At 53.1% G+C, this 24,244-nt stretch overlaps 1 protein-coding gene across 12 annotated transcripts in view; it reads left to right on the forward strand.

Annotated features, from left to right (window-relative positions):
- The window catches only part of TNS1 (tensin 1), a 167,420-nt gene that overhangs the window by 137,810 nt on the left and 5,366 nt on the right, over nt 1-24,244 (forward strand). For 11 of the 12 annotated variants that reach the window (XM_015585418.2, XM_015585415.2, XM_025043295.1 and 8 more), the window contains 11 exons: nt 252-344; nt 8,533-8,731; nt 11,850-12,916; nt 15,840-15,926; nt 16,672-16,803; nt 17,198-17,290; nt 18,029-18,106; nt 19,936-20,007; nt 20,261-20,429; nt 21,160-21,228; nt 21,665-21,697. In XM_015585418.2, coding sequence (XP_015440904.1) covers nt 252-344; nt 8,533-8,731; nt 11,850-12,916; nt 15,840-15,926; nt 16,672-16,803; nt 17,198-17,290; nt 18,029-18,106; nt 19,936-20,007; nt 20,261-20,429; nt 21,160-21,228; nt 21,665-21,697 — 2,092 coding nt within the window. The remainder of the gene's footprint in view (nt 1-251; nt 345-8,532; nt 8,732-11,849; nt 12,917-15,839; nt 15,927-16,671; nt 16,804-17,197; nt 17,291-18,028; nt 18,107-19,935; nt 20,008-20,260; nt 20,430-21,159; nt 21,229-21,664; nt 21,698-24,244) is intronic. The other variant, XM_015585417.2, reaches the window with a different exon arrangement.

Raw genomic sequence — 24,244 nt, forward strand, 5'->3', positions numbered from 1 at the left:
TCTTAAGCTGGGGGAAGGGCCAGGACAAGAGCACCACGTCCTGACTCCCTTTACCCTTGAAACCGTGGAAAAACACGGTTTTTCCGTAGCAGCACCCCCGAGGGCTGGGGCTCATTCTTCTATCTCTCTCTTGTGCCCACCCCTCCCCAATATGCCCTCACTTATGGGTGCCTCCCCTCCGTCCCCTCCCCCCTTCCACTCCCCCACCCTAAGGCTCACTCCCTTTGTCTCCCCGCTTCTTTCTGGCACAGTGCGCTCCCCTCCAGGTCTGGCCAAGACACCCCTGTCTGCTCTGGGCCTGAAACCCCACAACCCAGCGGACATCCTGTTGCACCCCACAGGTGGTGAGTGACTCTGGCTAGCAAGGGGATGGTGGGGGAGGCCAGAGGGAGGCGTTTGGGGTCAGAGGACCCCTGTGGTCTGGGGTAGGACCTCAGGATCTACTCAAAGCCGAGGTGGTGGGTTCTCAGAACCCCCCTGAAAAGAAAGTGGCAGCCTGGGTTTGTGCCCGTGCTGAGGTCGGGGGTTTGAAGGGGATAGATCCCTTTGCAGCCTTCCTGCCCATTGACTTGTGGGGTCAGTGCCACTTCCAGCATGCTCTGACTTGGGGATCTGCGTCCTGGCCTGAGTTTGCTTGGAGTTGGTCAGGTCCCTGCCAGAAGCCTGTATCTCCTTTCCCCCAGTGTTCAGACACTTGTGCACATGCACACGAACACACACACGTGCAGACACACACACAGAGCCCAGGCTCACACCTTTGCGTCCCTGTCACATTTCCCAGCTCCTTTCCTTCCTGTGAGGGGAAGAGCAGGCGGGGGGTCCTGGGCCCTTAGTGGTCATTTTAAGCAGGTTGGATCCAGAAACTTGCTCCCTAGTCTGGTTTTAGGTCTGGGCTGAGGCTCCAGGGACCAACTTGGCTTCTTTTCCTTAGTCATCAGAAGGTCCATCCTGCCAGGTAGGAGCACAGTGGCATGCATGTGTGACCCACGCGGACACACGGTCTGGCACAGCCTCCCACTCAGGAGGCGTCTGCATGGCCAGGGACACTGAGTCACCAGAGGGAAGGGCGCGGGGGCTGCCTCTCACCCGGTCAGCACACTTGCTTGAGACACGTCCTGCAGAAACCCTGGGGCAGGGGCTGTGACGGACGCGTGGAGCCGTGCGGGCCAGGGCCTGCTGCTCCTGAGAGTAAAGCCTTCAAACTGCCACCCTGGAGCCCCGAGGTCCTGCCGGGGTGGGCCTCATCCCCCACCCCGGGGTGCTACTGTGGAGCGTCACCTCTGCCCTGGCCTCACCCCAGCTTTCCCAGCTCCCTTTTCTCAACAAATTCTCTCTCTCAAGAAATAATCTCTGTTAACTGATCTCTCTCTGTCTCCCCTTTTTGCTCTCCCTCTCTTCTTTATGTTCTGCCTCTTTCCTGCTTCTCCTCCCTCCCCACCTCTCTTCTCATCTTCCCTCAGAGGAGGGTGAGGGGAAGGAGGTGACAGAGCTTTCTGAAGGTAAGCGTGGGTTTGCTGTGCATTGCTTCCTGCCGTCCGGGTCTGGGAAGGGCTTTTCACACAGAGCTTGATCTGGCTGGCTGGGGGGCAGCTCTCTTTGCTGATCAGGTCTCGAGTGATCAGGCCGATAGCCTCCTGGGCCTCACCCCCTGGTGATGAGCTGTCACCCTGGGCATCGCCCAAGTCCTGAATGAGGAACTTATAGTGCTGGTTCAGGCACAACCAGTGTCGAGGCGCTACTGTGGTGCCACCTTCCTGACAAAATGCCCCTCCTGCTGCTGCCACCCCCAGTGGCTTTTCCACCAGTCTGCCTAGGGTGCAGCAAGCCCCTTCGGAGGGCGAGGGCCCTCACATGCAGAGAGGGGGCTCATTACTGCATTTCCGGGACGTATGCCACATGTAGAGCTCAGAGCGGGGTTTTTCAGCCTGGGCACTACTGACATTTGGGGCCAGACAATTACTTGTGGGGGCTGCCCTGGGAATTGCAAGATGTTTAGAAGCATCCCTGGCCTCTGCACCCACCGAGTCATGACAATCAAAGTGTTTCTAACATTGCAAATGCTCCCTGGGGTGGGGACGGTCATCCCCGTCCCGAGCCACTGTCTTAGAGTCATGTGTTGCCCCCTTGAAGCCCTTGTCTGGTTTCTTATCAACATAGATGGAAGGACATCTGTCTTTCTGGGATCTCAGATGCCTTCAGGGATTTCAGAAAAGCTACAGACCCACCCCTCTGCCTCCCGACATCATGTACCTAATTTTGACAATTTCAAGGAGTTAGCATGTCTATGTCTCGGCTTAACCCCCTAATTTAGATGAGCTCCACACTGTACATGGGGAAGCAGAGAGGGGATGTAATCTGGTTGAAAGCCTTTGACTTATTAGGGACAGAATTCAAGTGATGACTCAGCAGCAGGTGAACTAAGGGGCTGCCGGCGTGGGTGGCTTGTGTGTGGTTTTGTGGCATCTGGGTGTGGTTCAAGCCATCTCTACCAGGAGGGCTTGAACAAGGTGGTGCTGGAGCACCTTCCAGCTCCGACGTATCAGATGTTCTGACTTCTCACCTGGGCCCTCGTTTCATGTGGCTGTTTTCTTTGGAGGTTCCATCTGGTTTTCTTAAGCCCACTTCCTGATTTCCTTTGCACTTCACCACTTTGATTTTCTACTCCCAAAACGGGCATGGGCTGTGCCCCTCTGAATCTGCCATCCCCCAGGTAAGATGGCTGGAGTTTTCATGAGGCTTTGCCCTCATCTAGGCAGAGTTCAGGCAACCACACTGGGCTCCGGGCTGCATGGGGGTTGCAGAACAGGGCATCCTCAGCAACTAATTCTAGGACAGGGTGAGCTGCGGCGTGTTCCTGGCTGCTGGTCCCAGACAGGGAAGGGAAGCTGGGACAGGAGTCTAGAATAAGCGGGCGCCTGGAGCCAGCATTCGTGTGTGTCAGATGCCCACCCGCACTCTCCTCTTGGTTGCTGACTTCAACAGACTGGTAGGACCTCAAACCCTCTCTGGTAGGAAGGTCTGAGGTAGATTAGGCTGACATGTCAGGCCCTGCCTATTATGTTTCCCACTTTGGGGTGACACTTCAGAGGAGTGAGCATCTACAGAACTGAGCTCTCAGATCTGCCCATTGTGCTCACAAATGATTCTCAGCCTACAAGCCCGAGCCCTCTGACCTACCCCTGTCTGTCCTGGATCCACAGTTAGAAGGTGAAGGTTCTTAGGGATCAGCCCTGCCACACCCACCATTTTCTCAGCCCTGGAGCTGAGGTCGTGTTGCAGGGTAAGGGTGGCCACATCTACTCAAGGTCACAGGAGACAGTAGGGCCAACATTGGACTTACCCGTCTCCTGTCTCCTAGTCGAGCGGCTGTTTCAAAGCCTTCTTCCTGTGTCCAGGCACAGTGCCCTAGGATTCCAGCATGGGGGTCGGAATTGCTGTTGTCGCCTGGGCAGTGGGAGGTGGGGGGTAGGAGGTAGGGAGCAAGGCTGTGGGCAGCCAGCTCTGTTTTTCCTTACTCGTGCGCTGCCTCCTGGATCAGACTAAAGCACACCTTCTGAAGCTCTGCTTGCTTTCTCTGCTGACATTTTGATGGGAAATTCAGAAAAAGATGGCTATGAGGAAAAATGGTCAGAGGCAGAATTACTCAGCTAGGGGAAAAGAATATTTTAGGGGAGTCTGCTCTGTTCAAGGTGCTTTACATTCATTTGGTCATTTATTGATTCGTTTAATAAATATTTCGTGTGCCTGTTATGTGCCAGGCACAATGCCAAGCTCTGGGGATATAATGATGAGGAGAAACATTGGTTCCTAATTGCATGGAGCGTATGCATGACAAGAGTCAGAATTGAACGGTCAGTCAGAATTACATATTGAGATAAGCATTCTGAAGGGAAAGGATGCTGTTTTATGAGACCTTATGGCAAAGACCCTGACCTTGGCTTGAAGAGGTGAGACGTGAGGGTGAATGACGTTAATTTGGTGAGACTGGGGTGGGAGAAGAGCCTTCCATGTGAAGGAAATGAGCATGTGCAAAGGCCCTGGGAATCGACAGTATGTTTTTTTCTAGGAACTGCAAAGTCATTGAGGCAGAGAACACGGAGGAGTTGGAGGCTGGAACAAGGGGTCTCGAGGTGGAGTGTGGTACAGAGTGAGGTTCAACAGGCAAGGGCAAGACCACGTGTGGTCATGGGACACATCATCTTGTTTCATTATCACAGAAGCTCTTAGAGGAAGGTGACAGGAACCCCATTTTACCGACAGGGAGATGACGTTCAGGGATGTTAAGTGGCTTGTGCAGGCCCACAGTCAGTCAGGGGCATGGCCGAGAGCCTCCACCGGCTCAGCACGGGGAGGCTGCCCCTTTCCATGTGATCATACGGGTCACAACCTCTGAAGACAGGACAGTGACTTTACTGGACATGGGGACTAGGTACTCTTCTTCATGAAAGAAGGAAAGAAAGAAAGCCTGCATCAGTAAAGACATGAGGGCCACATAAGAATATCTTCCCAGTGGTGACACGGGAAGAAGTTACTGGAACTTCTTGCCCAGAGGAACAGGAACAGGGGGTGTTCGGGTTCGGTTCTGTTTGTCCAGACAATTTGATGGGACTGACTTGGCATGAAGGAAGACATGGGACTAGAAATGACCCTCCTGAAAATTCTTCCAGCTCTGAGACCCTTGGCGATGGATGTACTGAGGCGTCTGGGATTTTAGGGCGGTGCTGTGTCGTACATCTTTATTGAGCACCTACTATGTGCCAGATCTTGTGCTAGGTACTAAGGGTATAACATGTGAGAGAGCCTGGTAAGGACAGAGATGCTAAAGGACATTTCAGCATGAGATAGAGCACTGAGTGGGGTGGAAACAGGGTGTAATGGGATCTCAGAGGAGAGGTCTGAATATAAAAGTTCTGAAATTCTAACTTTTGAGGTCCTGTATTGGACTCTGGGGTCTCTTTATGTCCTCCCTGTCCCCCACCCACATGTCCTCCTTTACTTGAAATGGATGGGCCCCCTCTCCCCAGGCAGAGCAACCCTTCTGGGAGGCAGAAAATGCACTTCAGGGTGTGGGTGAAGAGCCAACAGTGCCCCCAACCTGGTGAGGCCAAGTCACTCTCCGGCCTCCAGCTGCTCTCAGCCGCCAACAGCTACTTGGAATGGGTTTGGGCTCCTGGAATGTTCTGCATGAAGCACCCTCCCCGGCCCCACCTCTCCCGCCCCTCCCAACCCCATTGCCTCTGAGCACAGCTGCTCCAGGATTGGAGGAGAGGAGGAAAACAGCAGAAGAGAGGGTGGAGGGAGGCAGGCTCACGCAGGGCTCAGGCACAGGTTGGCAAGGGTGGGGCAGCTTATACACGGCTAATTGGAATTAACAAGAAAGGATTAGAAGGAACTTTCCCATCTCTTATCACTTGATCCTGGATGGGCAGGTGGGTATTTTCATTCCCATTTTATAGACGAGGAAACTGAGTCCCAGAAAGTTTCAGCAGCTTGTCCCAGGTCACCCCTCCAGTAAGTGAAAGAAGGGGGACCCGCAAGTTGTACGTTGTCCTGAGGTTAAGAGGAGAGAGGGAGACGTGGAAATCGGAGACTGAAAACTTGGGAAAACTGATTTTTTTTGCCCCAAATGTTGGGTTTGAACAGTTCTAGGGATGGACTCAGAAAGCCAAGTAACTTCCCAGAGGCCCCTCCTGCTCTGAGTTTGTGAGGAGCAGAGGTTGAGTGAAAGGGCTTCGCTCCTCCCGCCTGGATTGGGGGGGGACGGTAAGGGGGAGGGGGCGTTGTGGGTGAGAGGGAGCTCGGACTTCAGGGGTCATCTACATGGGTTTTCGCTTGAACTTCTGGGGTCGGCAGGAACTCCAGGGAATGAGAAAAAGTGAATGTATGTCCCTCAGGTCTTGGTTGTGATGCTCCTCTGTCTGGGTGGGGCTGGCTGGTACGGGTCATGCATCTGCTAGTTTGTAGGACAGACACATATTGGGGGCCCACTAGGTGCCAGGCACTGAGCGAGGCGCCCGAGTACAGATCACCAAGGAACCCAGGGTGGCCGGGGCGGGTGGATCTCACTGCTGTCTCTGAGTGGGAGAGAAGGGGTGTCAGGAGGAATTTTTGGAGGGAGTGAGGCCGGGCACTGAGGGATGGGTGGAGAAGGCGGGCTCTGGCCTTGGGTCTCTGTTACTGTTTCTGTGGATGCGAGTCCCTGTCTGATAGTCTCTTCTGCCAAGCGGGGTTACCCCAGGGCATGGAGCTAGCCCCTAAGGTTAAAGACACACTGAAACTATCAGCACCCCAATTTTCAGCTGACCATATGTTCAGTGGGCCAGAGAGCAGGCTCCGGGCCGGACTGCCTGGGTTCCAGGGCTGACCCTGCCACTTGCTACTGTGTGACCAGGTCAAGATCCTTTCTCCAAATCCTACTGTCCTCATACAACTGTTTGCTATTTCTATCATTATTAATGGAGTTGGCTCTTCTCTGGCTGGTGGGCTGGAGTTCTGGGTAGGAGCCGGCCTTGGGTGCCCCTGTGAGGCTGTGGCCCTCCTCTAGGCCACGCAGAGCCAGCATGGAGAATCAAGAGCCCGTCCATCCATCGCTACCAGTTGGCTGTGTGTCCCCGGGCGGATCACTCTACTTCTCTGGGCTGAGGAGCTGGGTCAGCTCAGGGGTCGGCAATCTTGGTAAAGACGGTTTCATGGCAACACAGCCTCATTCATTCGTGCACTGTTGTCTGGCTGCTTTCACGCTGCCATAACAGAGCTGAGTATCCGTGACAGAGGCTGTCTGGCCCAGCAATCCTAAATATTTACTGTCAGGTCCTTTATCAGAAAGTGTGTCTGCCTCGGGTCGGAGGGTGTCCTAGCATCTCCTGACTCCAGCAGGGCCTCAGGCACAGATGGCACAGAATCAGTGCCTTTGGAATGGATGAGGCCTGGGGCTTCTGTGAGGTGGGTGTGGGTGGCCTGGGCTGGTTGAGGGGGCTCTCAAGGTGGCTTTGCTGGCCTCTGTCCATGTGGACTCCAGCTTTGGATGCCAAGGAGCTGATGCTACATCACCCTGCACCCCGTACCTGGAATAGATTGTCCCTTTGCAGACATCCTGCCCCACCCCCATCCGCTCTCACTGCTGTTGGTTGAAGGGAACTCTGTGAAAACTAAAAGACAGACTGGCAGCCTCTGGCTGAAGTTGTACACAGAATCCCCCTTTCCCTCCTCCCTCTACCCCCTGCCCCACACCTCTGTAAAGGGCCCTGTTCTGAAAGACCATCTTCCCCCTGTCCGCAGGCCTCTGGGCCTGTGTGCAGGGTGTTAGGCTGTGGGACCACTTCAGAAGCCATGCCCAAGAGGCTGTGCCCCATAACACCTTGGTGATTGAGTTCCTTCCAAAGTAAGCTTTTCTTTGGGCTCAGGGGGAGGTGGATATTCTTGGACTTAGTGACCAGCACAGTTTTGGCCAACAAAGGCTCCAGGGGCCTGGCCTGCCTGGGGCTGCACCGACTCTTCAGTTCTCCAGTTTCTCAGGCTGGTTTCAGCAGATGCCCTAATTGCAGGCAGAGTGTGGGTCTGTGCTCAATCATGTCCGTCTTGAGGGAGGCGGAACTGGTGCCAGAAATGGAGGTGGCAGGAATGTCATCCATCCCTCATCATGTCCCTGGAGAAACCCAGGGCACTCTGCTGCTTCTCTCTGTTTAATCTCGAGTTAGTTTTGGGGCCGGCCTCAGAGGAGGCGTTGGACAAGCACTGGCTGGGAGTCAAGAGGTCTGGCTCCTGGCTGGGCCTCCAGTGATTTCACTCTCTAGGCCTCAGCGTCCTCATCTGTAAGACGGCCTTTCTGGTGCCTGTCCTCCCCACCCGCTTCCTCTTAGGATATTCTGAATACCAAGTGGGGATGATGGTGTCCGTCTCAGGAGGAATGCTAAGTGTATCAGGCAAGGGGGTGGGTGTGTCTGGGTGTGAAGGGGCTGGGCGTGCCTCACCAGCACAGGCCTGCTTCTGGATCCTGGGCGTGGAGTGGAGCCTGTGTGAACCCTGGCACTGTTCTAAGCTGGGGCAGGGCCGGCTGGACCTCTGGGTCTCTGTATAGCCCAGATTCCAGTGGTGCCTGGGGCAACTAGAAGGGCCTGGGGAGCGGGGGTAGGGGATCGAGTCTTCAAAGGAAAGAAACAGCTAAGGGGGATGGATGCCAGCTATGGATGGCTGTCCCAGCTCTGGGCGGGGGATTGGGGGTGTGTGGAGGAGGGTTAAGATTCTATGATGGCTGTGTTTAGAGGCAGAGCTGGAATCCACTTCTAAGATGCCTCTCTGAGTGAGGCTGTGGTTAAAGTGCTGTGGGGCCTCCTACAGCTTCTCCGAGGTGCTGGGAAGAGGGGCGGGCATGGGAAGGCAGGAGCCCTAGAAGTGCCCTCTGCGTGCTTGGCTGTCCTTTTGGGGCTGTCTTCACAGGCTGAACACCGGAGTGGCGGGCTCCCTGGCAGGCTGGATGGGGTCCACACTGCGCCCCATCAGTCCGTGCTCAGTCTGTCTCCTTGCCCTTTCCAGAGCCTCGGAGCTACGTCGAGTCGGTGGTGCGGACGGCAGTAGCTGGGCCCCGAGCTCAGGACCCTGAGCCCAAGAGCTTTAGCGCCCCAGCTGCCCAGGCCTATGGCCATGAGACGCCCCTGAGGAATGGGACCCTGGGTGGCTCCTTTGTCTCCCCCAGCCCCCTCTCCACCAGCAGCCCCATCCTCAGCGCTGACAGGTAAGTGGGGAGAAGCAGCGCGTGGTGTGAGAGTTCAGACCTGGGCTAGCATAGGTGAGGGCTCTTGGATTTGCCCAGGGTGTGGACTGGCAGAAATAACATCCAGGTTGCTGTCCTTGGAAAACTAGCTCATCAGGGCACCTTGAGAGAGTAGCTGCTCAGTGCCACATCTTGTGCGGAGCTTGAGGATGAATCTGCTCTAATCCCCAGGCTGAATTCAATTCCAGCGTCCAGAAGTGTGCTGGAAGGAGTGGGGTGGGGGTGGAGGGGGTATGAAGGTGAACCAGGAGTAGTCCCTACCCCAAGTTTAAAATCTAACAGCAGTAATTCGCTATGTAGTGAGTACATCCTATATACATCAGGCATTTTGCTAAAGGCTTTATACAGTTATTTTATTTAACCTGGCGGTAATCCTATGAGGTAAGTGCTGTTATCATTTCCACGTTTCAGAAGAGGAAACTGAGGTACAGAGAAGCAAAGTAGTTGCTCACGGTCCTGAAGCTAAACAGTAGCAGAAATAGGATTCAGACCACGGGCGTCAGGTTCAGAGCCCACGTCTCTGTCCTTTTCCCCAGACCTGGGTTAAGGTGCCCATCACAGGAGGACTCAGATGTGCCCAAAGCAGATGCATAATTAGAGTGCTCGAAACTCAGTGTAAGGGGCTGTGATTTCTGGCTAGGGGTACAGGGAGGATGCCTGGGGGTTGGAGGTATTTGTGGTGAGGCCAGAAGGATGATCAGGGTGTTGAAGATGAGGAAGGCGGGAGAGGGCATTCTAGAAGGACAGCACAGCCAGGACAGAGGGCTGAGGGTGTGGATGTGTTGGGGGGTCGTGGTGCTGACGGCTCAGGTGAGGAGTGTCACTGCTGAGTGTGAGGAAGGGTGTCTTGCTGGGGATGTGGCTGGCATTCTGAGTGGAAAGCCTAGAACTGGGCAGGGGAGGGCTCTAAAGAGAGAGGACCCCATGTTTGGGTACGGTGAGAAGCTGCTCGGCTGGCGGGTAGCTTAATGACAGAGAGGGGAGAAGATGACATAGGAGAGGGAAGTTGAGGTCAGCCCAGGAAGGGCATAGGGTACCAGGCGAGGGAAGAGAAACCTGCCCCAGCCAGAACCTTCATGAGGGTTCTAAAGGAAGGGGGGCCTTCCTCGCCTGCCCGGTCATCACCGTTGGGGTCAGGCAGCCCTGACATGAACCTGCCCCAGCCAGAACCCTCATGAGAGAGACTGCCACTGACCACCCCTTCCCGCGTCCACTCCCTCCCTAGCCTGGGATCCCAGGGGCCAGGAAGTACTCAAGCCACCTCTTCACATATCCGCAGGCCAGGGATGGCCTAAGTTTGCCGTGTGCCCTACATTGGCCAGGGTAACACACCCCTCCGAGGTTGGGGCGAGTAGCTGTGTGAGCAGAGGCAGTTTTCTTCTGGATTCTAAGAATTCTGAAACCTCAAGCCCAGCCTGCACCCCCAGTCTATCTTGCTCCCTCCCAAGCCTCCTGACGGGCAGACAGCTCCATTTCTTGGGAGGCCTGCCTCTGGGCAGAGGGTGCAGTCCTCCAAAGGAAGGGGGGCTTCCTCGCCTGCCGGTCATCACCGTTGGGGTCAGGCAGCCCTGACATCAGGAAGTTTTCACTGTTTCTCACTCACTTTCTTCCTGCCGTGGTGTTGGTTTTTTTCAGGACTCAGGAAACTAACGTTTCTCCTCTGGGATTAATCTTTCAGCTCTGTTTCAGTGTTCCGAACCGGTCCCACCCCACCCAGCCTGACATGTCCTCCCATCCCTCAGAATCCAAGTTATTCCTATCGGAAAGTGGCCGTTCTGCTCTGGCCCCTTCTAGGATGTGAGGTGGCCTTTGTCCTAGCCTGGCCCCTGACTTCTCCCTGCCCTAGGCTCTTGCCTGCCACCCCTACCACCTACCTCACATTCCCTGGGGGACGCGAGCTTATCTGAGCCGGCCCATGTGGGGCTGGCCAGCCGGCCTCGACACTCCCAGTCTCTAGCTCCAGGCTTTGGCCCATCGTCTTATGTGAGGACCCCACCTTACCCCTAAGGGGCTCCTGGTGGAAAGCCTGCCTGCCACCTCCCTGCAGCTGCTGCTTATGCCAGGTCCCTGCCAACTTTTGACTCTCTTGACATGACAACGAGGGATAGAAGTTTGTGTCTGGAAAGAATCAGGGTCATCTTAACAAAGCTCCCTCATGTCTTCATATGGGAAGACTGACTACCAGCAGAATCCAGGTTTCCCAACTCCCAGGCCATTGCATTGTACTCCTTCCCTATGGACTTGTACTTAACTTCGGAGGAGAACCTTTGATTGTGGCTATTCCCCCAGATACAGCTCCCTCTGAGGTAAATTTTAACAGTTTTTGAGTTGGGAACAACCTCTGAGCTCATCCAATCTAACTTCCAATGGAGAATAGTCCCTCCACAACATTCAGGCCAAGAGGTCAGTTGGCCTCTGTTTAAACGCTCCTAGCGATCGGGGTCTCATTACCATGTACAGCAGCTTGCTCCATGAGTGGCCAGATCCACCGGCTGGAAAGCAGACCTTATAACGAGCTGAAATCTCCTTCTCCGAGACTTCCTTTTCTTTGCGTTTTGGAGCTACCCAGGAATGAAAGCCCAATTCTAACACTCTCAACATTTAAAGATAACGATGGCACAACTGAGGAAACTGAGTCAAGGCGGGGACACTTCCAGTAGGAATGAGATCCAGGTGATTCGACCCTCTCTCCAGTCTTCGGTTTCTGTGATTCTGGAGGTGACACAAGGACAGCCACTTTCCGTTTCGGTCGAAGATGGCACCTCGCTTTGACTTGTGTGGTTCAGGAGCCAGCACAGGGCAGTGGGGCAAACACAGACTTTGGAATCAGACACAACTGAGTTGAAACCCTGGTCTTCTATGAGCCCTGTGGTCGTAAGCCTGTCGCTTAACCTCTCTGAGCCTCAGTTTCCGCTTCTGATGTTCCATAGGCTGATGTAAAAACCCTGACATTCCCATGCATGTGAGCGGAGTCCTCACTCGTTATTAGTGGTGGGAGGGAGGTCTGGGTGCTCGCCGAAAGCCTGTCGTTCGTTAAATGCCATTTACCGATATCTCAACCTGCCCTTTCTCTCTCCAGCACTTCAGTGGGGAGTTTCCCGTCAGGAGAGAGCAGTGACCAGGGCCCCCGGACACCCACCCAGCCTTTGCTGGATTCCGGCTTCCGCTCCGGCAGCCTGAGCCAGCCCAGCCCTTCGGCTCAGAGAAGCTACCAGAGTTCTTCTCCTCTCCCGGCCGTGGGCAGCAGCTACAGCAGCCACGACTACTCACTGCAGCAGTTCAACTCCCCAGAAAGCCAGGCCCGGGCTCAGTTTGCTGTGCCCAGCGTCCACACGGTACCCGGGAGCCCTCAGGCACGCCAGAGGACAGTGGGCACCAATACTCCCCCTAGCCCTGGCTTTGGTCGCCGAGCCATCAACCCCAGCATGGCTGCCCCTGGCAGCCCCAGTTTGAGCCACCGCCAGGTGATGGGCCCATCAGGAGCTGGTTTCCATGGTAACACAGTTTCCAGCCCCCAGAGCAGTGCAGCGACCACTCCAGGAAGCCCCAGCCGGGGCCAGCACCCTGGGGCCCACCAGGCCTCAGGCCTCCATGGCAGTGTGGTCACCACTCCAGGGAGCCCAAGCCTGGGCCGGCACCCAGGAACCCACCAGGGCAACCTGGCCCCCAGTCTCCATGGCAACACAATAGCCAGCCCCGGAAGCCCCAGCCTGGGCCGGCACCTGGGAGGATCTGGATCTGTGGTTCCCGGAAGCCCCAGCTTAGACCGGCACGTGGCCTATGGCGGCTACTCCACCCCTGAGGACCGGAGACCCACGCTGTCCCGGCAGAGCAGTGCCTCCGGCTACCAGGCTCCCTCCACGCCCTCCTTCCCTGTGTCCTCTGCCTACTACCCTGGTCTGAGTAGCCCTGCCACCTCCCCCTCGCCGGATTCAGCAGCCTTCCGGCAAGGGAGCCCAACACCGGCCTTGCCAGAGAAGCGGAGGATGTCCATGGGAGACCGGGCGGGCAGCCTCCCCAACTATGCTACCATCAACGGGAAGGTGTCCTCCTCGCCTGTCGCCAGCGGCATGTCCAGTCCCAGTGGGAGCAGCACCGTCTCCTTCTCTCATACTCTGCCTGACTTCTCCAAGTACTCCATGCCAGGTGGGCCTCTCCTTCCACCTCCCTGTCTACTGCTGACAGATGAAGTCTACCAGTTAGGATTTCTGTTCTGACAGCCTCTTGGCAGACACACCGTGGGTGGATCACTGACTTGTGGTCCTCAGTTACCTTATCTGTATAATGGGAGTTGAAGGTAGACATAAAGGAAATGCATTATGGTTGTCGTGGCTGTGGGGGCATGGAGAAGGATGTAGATGCCGATGATGATGATGATGACGATGATGATGATGAAAATAATAATGATAGCATTATTGTTACGATTATCATCACTATCACAGCCACTACCGCTTGTTGAGTACAGGCTGTGTGCCGAGCTCTGAGCTAAGTGCTAGCTCATTCATCCTCACAGCCATACACAATGCAACTGAGACTTGGAGGGCTCAGTCATTTATCCAGGGTCAGATAGTTAACAAATGGCAGAGCCAGGCTGCCAATCCAGACCCATACTACCCAGAGTTAATGCTCTCGGAGTTGCATTATTGGAGTTGTTTTATCATGTCTCCCTTTCAAATCTGGACCTCCATACCTTTTACAAGCCCCTTGTTCCCACCTTTTGATCCTTACTTCACTCACATCACTAATAATAGATATGGCAGCCAGATGTGATATGGGACAAAGCCAAGGGCTGGGCATTTCACTGGAGTCTAGTTTCTACCAACCCGGCTTCATTAAAGCTTGTGCAAGTTTGCACACTGAATTCTTCACTCATCACCAGAACTTGGCCTCTCTGCTTCTACTTAGAGAGCTCATTATCTAAACACAAAGGTCAAGGCCTCAGCTGATTTGCAGCTTCTCATCCAGACCTGGAACCTGCCTGTGTGCAGAGAGGCCCTGTGGTCCCGAGGCATTCAAAGACTATTGAGAATGTTTTGGGCAGCCTGGGTTGGGCCCCAGAAGCCCAGATTCTCAATATGTCACTCCCAGGTCCTGCCCTGAGCCTGCCGAGCCAGGACACCTACAGCGACTCTGCACTCCCCTGCTTCCTGCTGCCCACCAGAGACATCTGGTTCCCAGCTTCTCTCCCTGGAAGGTTCAAAACTTCTAGTAGTTGGGACATTTCCTGTTTCCCACCATCTTCCCTGCTTAAAATAGCCATTGGAGTCAACACAGGAAGGCACATGGAGCTGCAGCCGCCTCTGACAGAGCATCAGCGGGGGCCTGTGGCTTCAGAGCAGAGAGAGGCAGCTTGCAATAGTTGCACGGTCCAGCTGCCTACCCCAGAGGCCCTCCTCAGCGCACAGCTGCCAGGAAAGGGAGCTGACCTACTTGCCCCCTCACTGTCCTCCAGAGACAGATCCCAGAAGTCTAGCAGAGTTTAAGGGATACATTGAAATCGACTAAGCAATGGACGCAGAGCCCAGCCCCGTCTCTGTTCTGAGCCCTGAGCTTTACGGCTTCGTTAGCACAGGCTCCCTCTGCCCCGGCCTCTCTCTCAAGAAAGGAGAGGAAACATGTAGAAGTGGATATACCTTTCTTCCTCTTTGCCCATCCCCCTTTCTGTTTGTCGTTGTTGCCAAAAGATGAAGGGAGAGGTTGGAGAGTGAGGGTCACGCATCCTAATACCTACTGGCAAGATATGGTGTAGCTGGTACTGAACCGGCTCCTGTGTCGACTTATCTGGGAAGGTCTTACAAGAGCCTTTCTGTTAACCATCTGTGTGACCTGGGCAGATCACTCCCCTTCTACGAACCTCACTTTCCTCACTTGTAAGGTTAAATGGTTGGACTAGATGCTCTCGGAACTCCTCCTAGTGCCTCATGTTTTATGAAGTCATCCCTGGTCCGCAAAGGGTCTGCGGTGGGGAGAATCTACCAGAGAAGCGGAGTATGTGACACACAGTAGATGGCTTCTAAATTCTAGGCTAAGCCTTCCCCTCTTTGTCTCAGGCAGGAGGGATGGTTTTCACTCTATACAATGGGCTTTCCACATGGGGAATGAAGAGGGGGTGGGGAGAAGCGGACAACATGCATCTTTCTGCCTTCATCTTCAAGGTTGTTACGATAAGGTTGAGAAAGGGGCTAGAGGTGGGGAGAGAAGCTGCAAGAAGGGTTTAGTTTGACACTTCTAGAGGAAGGGGGAGTTGGGGTGGAGCAGGGCTTTCGTTGGTTCAGTGAGAATACCGTACCGGGCTCTTCGACAAGAGAGCAGCTCTGTGATCCGTGAGGGTTGGTGGAAGACAGCGAAAGGATGAGAAAGCTGCTCGAGGTCCCTTTTAGCAATACTCTGATGATGTTTGAGGAGACTAACTTTCTGCATTAGTTTCCTAGGCCAGCATAACGAAGTACCACAGGCTTAATGTCTTAAGACAAATCCCATCTGATCTCGGAAGCTAAGCGGGGTCGGGCCTGGTTAGTACTTGGATGGGAGACCGTCTAGGAAGACCAGGTGCTGTAGGTGTAAAAAAAATTTTTTTTTAAATAAGGGCTGGGTTTTGATTCCAACCCGTCTGCCGACGGGCTGCGTGAGTTTATGAAAAAAAAAAAAAAAAAAAAAAAAAGAATGTATTCTGTGTGACCGAAGTCCAAACTCAAGGTGTTGGCAGAGCTGGTTCCTTCTGGAGGCCCTGAGGGGCAGTCTGTTAGAGGCCTTCTCCTGGCTTCCCGTGCTTGCTGGAAATCCTTGGTGTCCGTTGGCTTATAGATGCATCTCTCCAATGTCTGTCTGCCTCCATGCTCACATGGTGCTTTCCCCTTAATTTCCCTCCTTTTATGAGAACACCCGTCATATTGGTTTGGGCCCACTCTAATCCAGCATGACCTCATTTTAACTTGATTACATCTGCAAAGACTCTACTCCCAAATAAGGTCACATTCACAGATACCGGGATGAGGGCTCTAACGTAGCTTTTGGAGGTCATAATTCAACTTGTAACTATTCTTTCTTTTTTCTCCTCCTCCTCCTTCAGACAACAGCCCTGAGACCCGGGCTAAAGTGAAATTTGTCCAGGACACTTCCAAGTATTGGTACAAGCCTGAGATCTCTAGAGAGCAGGGTGAGTGTTGCGGGGCACTAGAGTCCATCCAAGGTCACAGCCGGCTGCTGCCCACCACATCTTTCCTGGGCAAGGAACTTCAGCAGACTCCTTCCTCTTTGCCGTAGGTGGTGGTCACAGAGAGGGGCTGGGATCCAGGTCAGACAGGAAGAGTGATCCCCAGGTGAAGTGTGGGGGAGCAGAAGCAGTGGTGGTAGATGCTCCTTTGAAGGATTTTTAAAAGCAGCAGAGTCTTGGTTTTCTGGGCAAAGTAAAAAGCCGGGCAAGATCGTAGGAAACCTGAGCTCTCCATCTGCATGATGTGGGAGAGTTGTGCACATTTTACAGAGAAAACAGTTGGGATTGTGGGGATCGAGATGAGGTCTGCCTTAGCGCCCAAGGAGAGTCTGTGTGGATAGGACAGGGCACAGGCGACTATGGACCATGGTCAGATCCAGACTGCCGCCTGTTTTTGTAAACATGATTTAATGAACACAACCACATCTGTTGGTTTATGTACTGTCTGTGGCTGCTTTTGTGCCGCAAAGGCAGAGTTGTGTCGTTGCAACAGAGATTGCGTGGCCTGCAAAGCCTGAAATATTTACATTTGGCCATTTACAGAAAAAAATTGCCAACTTTGGTATAGGAGGACCCTTAGGAGTGCTTGAATTCTAACAAAGAGTGAGGCTCGAGAGGCCTGATGATAAGTAGAGCCAGTGCAGTCAATTTCTTATTTCCTCCTCCGTCCTCACCCCTTACCATTCAGCCATCGCACTCCTGAAGGACCAGGAACCAGGGGCCTTCATCATCCGTGACAGTCACTCCTTCCGAGGGGCCTATGGGCTGGCCATGAAGGTGTCATCTCCCCCTCCGACCATTATGCAGCAGAATAAAAAAGGTAACAGCATCTGCTTAAGTGGGGGCCTCAGGGCCAGGTAATCTTGTAAGGTTTCTTCAAACCCTGAGGTGCAGGAAGGGCCTGGGGGCTGGGCAGGTCTCTAATTCTCTCCTGGTAGCTGGCCCCTGCTCTATCGGACTCTTCGGCAGAGGGAACCTTGGTGATGGTGGGGGTCAGAAAACAGGGGAGGCAGATTATTGGGACGCTTCGATTGTATCCTTGAGGTGCGTAGAGGAGTGCTAGTCGCTCCATCCCAGGGTTCCGGCCACATTATCTCTCCGACCTGTCTTCCGTCACAGCCCCGCATGCTGGAGCGGTTATGAAGCAGTGTTGGGAGGCGGTGGGAGGATGCCATGAAAAGTGACTAGTCCTCATTTCTTTCTTTTTATCCCAGGGGACATGACCCATGAGCTGGTGAGACATTTCCTGATAGAGACTGGCCCTAGAGGAGTCAAGCTCAAGGGGTGCCCCAATGAGCCAAACTTTGGTGAGATGTCCCCCAACCTCTGTCCCCATAGTCGGTCGGTGGTGTCTCGGGCCTGTCCCAGGTTCCTTTGCCACAGGTTCTGCCAGCCCTCCTTGTCGTAGGTGCAGCGGAGAAAATGAATGGCGGCTTCCCTTCCTCTGTACTGTAGCTCCGTCCCCCTGCCAGATTCCTTCGTATTTATCCTCCCCCACTGACACTGGCTATCATTATAATCTAAACAACAATGATAACAATAGCAGCCTTTATTGACCATGTACTATGTGAAAGTCACTGTCTAGGTCCCTCATATCACTTCTGGTCTCACAACGATCCTGCTTGGTGGTGCCATGGTCCCATTTTATGCATGAGGATACTGAGGTTCATAGCATTTAGACTTACTCAAGACCGCATGGCTCATAAGTGACTGAGCTGGGATTTGAGTCCATGATTCTTTGAGTCTTCCGCTGCTCTGTCCTAAGAGGGGCCCCAGCAGCCGGAAGGACTTAGGAGAGATGATGGGAGTAACTTTCTACAAAGGAGAGTTGTTAGGTAACCTTGCGACTCCTAGAAGGAGCCTCTGGAATCTTCTCCCTTGGGTCTTGCTAACAAAGAAGGAGGGGATTTTCAGCTCCGTTGGTGAGATGATGAGAGAGTAATAAAGAAGCTAGACTGTGGCTCGTGGGGGATCGGGGGATTCCCCAGTGCCTTTGGCCCGCTCCTGGTAATGCCGCCCCTAACATCCTGTCTCCCCCGCTACAGGATCCCTCTCTGCCCTGGTCTACCAGCACTCCATCATCCCACTGGCTCTGCCCTGCAAGCTGGTCATTCCAAACCGAGGTAGGAACCTGAGACGCCTTGCTCTGCCAGCGTGCCCTTGAGCTGGCCTCCTTTGTGTCTCGGCCCTGCCAGCCGCTCCAGAACACAGGCCAAGGTTGGAGGATGCGAGTCACTTTGCCAATCCGGGGAAACTCAAAACCACTCCCCTTTTTTAGTACTAAAAAAAAAAAAAAGGAAAAGTTTATTAAAAGCTTAATTCCAGGAATGGACATAATTGACTGGCCACATTGTTCTGGAAAATTCCCCAGAGGCTTAAAGAAATTCAGACCGAATCCTCAGAATAAGCCTCATTTCGGAGGAGGCACTAGAGGTAGGAGACAGTCAGTCACGGGGAGGACCGGGGCCTGGAAGATGGGATGGGCATCCGTGGGCAGGGCTCAAGGAAGGGGAAGGAGAAGGCAGATTTAGGTCATGGGGACTTCCAGGGTGGGCGTCTGGTCCTAATGGAGGGGACAGAGCACAGTGTCCCCTCAAGGGATTGCTTAGAGGAGAGGTGGCTGGGCTCCACATGGTGTGGGAAGGAAAGGGGAGGGTAGGACGTCCCTGGAGTTTCTAGTGTGTGTGACTGAGAGGGTGTTCCCTGACTGAGGACATGGAGCTGATGGGGACGAGCACACCCTGTTTCGATTGTGGGAAGTTTGAATGAAACTCAGAACCTCAGGACACAGGGCAAGAATCTGAGGTACTGGGGCCGGTGACGGAGATTTCAGCTTCTCTCTGAGGGGTGTCCCAGACATGGAGGATGGCAGATGGACACCTGAAACTTTTCGCAGCACAGGCTTCTGTTTCCCAGCCCTCAAGTACACAGGGCCCACAGGAGGGAAATATGCTCGGCCCTGAACTTGAAGTCTAGGAACTGGGAATGGAAGTACCTTCTCCCTACCCTCTTTGTTAAATACTAGGATAGTCAGAAGTGGCTCTGGGACGTTCTTCCCAGCCTCTCTCAGCGCTCCTGGGGTTCTGCCCACACAGAAAACTCCAATATTATTCGACAATTTCTATGTATCCAATTCGATTCATTTAATTATTAATGGTAATTGACCACCATTATTAGCTTAAAAGTTCAAATACAACTTAAATAGCATTATTAACCACACAATTTAGATAGACACTAATTAAATTGTATTTCTATGGAATTTACCAAAGTAATTCAGCAATTATAAAACTGTTTGATATTTACATTGTATAAATACTCTCCAAGTATGGTCCCTAGAGCAGCAGCAGCACCCCTGGGAGCTTGTTAAAAGTGCAAATATTCTCATGCCCCACCTAAGTAGAAGGTCTGGGGTGGGGTCCAGCAATCTGTGTTTTAACAAGCCTGCACGCCAAAGTCAGAGCAACACTGGCGTAAACAATACTCAGTTCTTATTAATATCGAAATTATAGTAGTGCTGCATTAATGGTTTAATGAAGGAGGGCATTTATTGATCCACGCAGAAGTAGCAATGCAAAACAATAACAGCAATTGCCACTTGAAGACTTGCTTTATGCCAAGCTCTGGGCTAACACTGTACGTGGAACAGCTGAAAAGCCCAGTGAAATGGCTTCTATCATCATTGTCTCCGTATTATAGATATTTAGCACATGCTAGGCTCAGGGTCCGATCCCGGCTCTGTTGGACTCCAAAGCAGTCAATCAGTGCAATGAATACTCAGAGCAATTATTGAACATTCCAACTGGACATGCACGTGCCGATTGCCAGGGCCTGACGTGAAAAGCAGTATCTGTTGCATGAAGTATTTGCAGAGCTTACCTTAGGCCCAGCCAGACTTGTGCTTCTTTCCAGCTCTAGAGTTTTAATTACCAGCTGAATTCAATTTTTGTCTCAGATCCCACAGATGAATCGAAAGATAGCTCAGGCCCTGCCAACTCAACCACTGACCTGTTGAAGCAAGGGGCAGGTGAGTGGCCACGCCAGACCAGATCTCCCCCGGCCTTTCCTCCTCCCTGCCCTGTCCCCTCCTGCAGGTGCAGGCTGGGCATCTCTCCTAGACCCAATGTCTCTAGGTGGGCACCACACATTTTTGTGTGTAGATGCCATGGCCTGAGGCTGACTTGAAATTCATCTGCTACCTCCTCCCTAAAGAGAGGACCCAGGGATCGTCCTCACCTACTCCAAACCCCACGATCTCTCCTTCGTTGGGTTTCTTCCAGCCTGTAACGTGCTCTTCGTCAACTCTGTGGATATGGAGTCACTCACTGGGCCACAGGCCATCTCCAAAGCCACTTCTGAGACACTGGCTGCTGACCCCACGCCGGCTGCCACCATTGTTCACTTCAAAGTTTCTGCCCAGGGAATTACACTGACTGACAACCAGAGGAAGTAAGACTCTCTACCTGCTTCTGTGTTGGCCTCTCCTGTGACCTACCTATCCTTTCACTTACCCACCCACTTACCAATTGATCCATTGCTTGAACCCATTTATTTATTCATCCATCTATCTCTCATCCACCCTCCATCTACCCATCTATCTATTTGTCCATCCACCCATCCATCCATCCATCCATCCATCCATCCATCCATCCATCCACCCATCCACCCACTTGCTCGCCCACTCACCAGTTGATCCATCCATCCCTGCATCCATTCATTCCCCCTCTGCCCTCCCCCACTCATTTATTCCTTCACTCATGTATGTCTCCATTCATCTACCCATCCCCCCATTTTTCCATCCTCCTACAAATATGTCTGCATTGAGTATACAGCTGCACATGCACCCGATAAAGTACCCGCTTTCTAGAGCAGAGCCCCTCCTCCCAAGTTCTCCCTCACATGTTCTCCCAGCCCCTTTCCTTCCTCCTCAGGGATCCCCCCATTTCTCATTCCTCAATGCTAGTTTCTTCTTTCTTTTCCTAACCTCTGACATGTTTTGAGACATGTTTCTATGACATATTTGTCCCTGTGCATTGCTTATGTCCCCAATGGGAGCATCCCAGGCTGTCTTGCTCATAAGGGAGAAGCTGTGTCAACCCATGACAGCCACAGACGGTGGGAAGGTGGCCTGACTTGTCACTTCAGCGCTCATTCTGTTTATCTGATGTCCGTGCCATAGGCTCTTCTTCAGACGACACTACCCCCTCAACACTGTCACTTTCTGTGACCTGGATCCACAGGAGAGAAAGTAAGTCTCTTGTAGACACCTCCATCTCAGCCAGCTCTAGAACACTAAAGTCTGTGTGTGCAAGTGTGTGTATGCATACGTGTATATGCATGTGTGTGTATTTTTGGTTCAACTTGAAGATCTGCCTGTGTCTGTGGGAGTGTGAATAATTATACTGGGCATCTTTCTGAGTTTTCCCCATGACAAATTTGGAGACTCTCCCAAGGACTCAAATGCCCATTTTCACCTACTCTGCCATGTCCTTGACCTTGATTCTGCTTCTCTTCTCCACATTGGGAGAAGCTCCTTGGGAGGTAAAGGTTTTTCTTTGCGTGAATGCCCTCCACCCTCCATAATGGGGCTCCTCTGCCTTGCCCCATGTGGTTTGGGGATGCACGGGGCTGGGTACTGGAGAGGAGGTGTAGTAGCTTACGCTGTTCTGTCTTTCTTTCCACAGGTGGATGAAGACGGAGGGAGGGGCCCCTGCTAAGTAAGTGTGGCTTCTCCCCCCAACCCAGCTGACCGGTCCTTTTGTTCCTTGGAGTGGGGGGATCAGGGGCAGGTTTAAAATCTGGGACCAGGGCAAAGGGCAGCACAGGTCACTCAGCTTGGGATAAAAGCCTGACCAGGTAGCCAGGTCTTTTGCTTTCTATCCCAGCCTAAAGGCCAGCCTCCCGTCTTGTCATCTTTCCTCTCCCAGGACCAGACCAGCAGGGGTCTGAGGAAGTGGACAGAAAGCTGAGTTTTTTTGGAGGCAAAGGCATTGAGGCAGAGGTTGTTTAAATGATCTTTTCTGCCCCTCCTGGCTTCCTTGACTCCTGTTCTTGCTCTTTTGGTGGGCTTCTGGGAATACTGTGCCTGGGCTAGACCGCATCAGAACATGGGAGCCCAGAAGGTCTGAATTCTGGGGATGCCCTGGGACCTTTTGGTTGATGCTTCCATCCATTGAGCTTTGGAAGGATTCAGACCAACCAGGAGGCTGACTCACTCCCAGGAGGCCTGACATTGGCATGGTGGATAGGACACGTGTATAAACAGCACTCATATGCTGAAGTGGTTTTCACATGGTGTTCCAGGGAACCCTCGGACTCTCAGGTTGCAACTGAGCCCTTAACAGGGGAGGAAAAACCCTGTTACAATTTACAATTATATATCGGGATGAATCGGAGGTTTTCTCAATATCCCAACACCAAAACAAAGTATAGGAGTAACCTGGCTGTTGAAGCTGACATAGACTGCCACTGTGGTCAGTAACTCCACGTCTTACTTTGCCGGGCTCAGCTAAACAGCTTCGTTTTTCTCACTGATTGACTTTATAATGGGTAAACGTGATGCTTTTGAATCGATACATTTATAGCTATAAGTACTGCTGTCACCTTTATCTATTCAGACTTCATATAAGATTGCTTTAGAAAAAAAAAAATTTCCCTGTTAAAAAATACAAAATCTCTGCTGTAGGAGACATGCCAAGAGGGTACAGCTCACATATGTAGGTGTGACACAGGAGAGGTCACCTAGGCAGGGAGAGATTCCGGAAAGTTTAGAACTTATGTTTAAAAATGGATATTAAAAGACAGGCATGTGGGTATGGGGGTAGGAGAGACTATTTCAGGCGGATGCGGGGCATGGCCACCAGAGTGCAAGCCCCCTGAGGACAGGACTGTGTCTGTTGCATGGGAGAAGCTGATAAACATTTGTCGAATGAAGAAATGAGGGGTGAGACAGGGAGGAGGAGAATGAAGAGGGGGCACAGTGAGGCCACCTTGGTCAAGAATGAATGGAGCTGGCCAGCAGCTAGTCAGCACGATGGCTGAACTGCGGGATTTCCAGAGGGGTCCCGTGGGATGGAGGTGACCTCGCCTTGCCTGAAGTCACGTGAAGAGTTAGCAGCCCAGCTGAAAGGAAGACCCAGGTGTCCCATCATCTCAAAGCTTGCCTCGCACTTGCCTCGGCCTTCTCCTGGGTTCACAGGGTCATTAGGGTCTCCATGTCCCTGCCACCAAACCAGGAGGCCAAAGCTTGTATTTGAAGAAGCATCTGCTCATTTGCCATGGATCCTACAAGGGGGAGGGGTCAGGGACAGAAGTGGGCTGGTCCCAGGCCTGAAAATCAGTCTCCTCATTCAGGAATGGTTTTGTGCTGAGCATCCTGCAGAGGTCCAGGAAAGCCCAGCGCGGGGCTGGGATTAGGCTGAGGCACAGGAGATGCCTCCCTGAATTAAAGGAGGCATTAGCTCTCAGGTTCCTGCAAGTGCTCCTCCCTGCCCTTGAGGGCTGAGGTTTCTTACCGAGATCCACTTTGCTAAGCAGATAAAGTACTTAGTTATTGTTGAACAGGCCCTGCAGGTCTTGGAGCTGAAATAAACTTCAAGGGAGGGAAGTGGGTGGTGTATAAGCCACGAGGTCAGCAGACTCTTCATCTGGCAGAACCTGGCCACCAGGGTTGGCATGCCATCATGCTGGCAGCTCGGAGTCACTTCCTCCCTGTGCCTTAGTGCCCTCCACCACTCCAAGGATCCCAGGAAGCCTGGAAAGGGGATTCTGGGGTTGGTCCATGGACTCAGGCTTCCCCACTATTTGGGCAGACCATTACCCCAGACCTCTGGCCCAATTATTCCCAGCCCCTGAAAAAGCTGTAGGAAGCCCTGTGTGTGAGTGTGTGTGAGTGTGTGTGAGTGTGTGTGCGCGCACGCACATGCGCACGTGTACACGCTTGCATGTGCACAGTTGCAAGCACCCTGTGTGTGAGTGTGTGTGAGTATGTGTGTGTGTGTGTGCGCGCACGCACATGCGCACGTGTACACGCTTGCATGTGCACAGTTGCAAGCCATGTGTGCGCGCCCGCGCGCACGCACACGTGTACACGCTTGCATGTGCACAGTTGCAAGCCGGACCGAACTTTGCTAATGTTAGCTGTCGTGGTCCAGGCCTGGGGCAAGGTTTCCATCGGAATCTCCAGCTGTTCCGATTTCCCCATCTTGCTCTAATTAGCAACGTGCCGGCTGGGAGGGGACCTGAGCTCACATTCTGTTCTCTGC

The sequence above is a fragment of the Pteropus alecto genome, unplaced genomic scaffold, assembly GCF_000325575.1.
Source record: "Pteropus alecto unplaced genomic scaffold, ASM32557v1 scaffold110, whole genome shotgun sequence".
Lineage (NCBI taxonomy): Eukaryota > Metazoa > Chordata > Mammalia > Chiroptera > Pteropodidae > Pteropus > Pteropus alecto.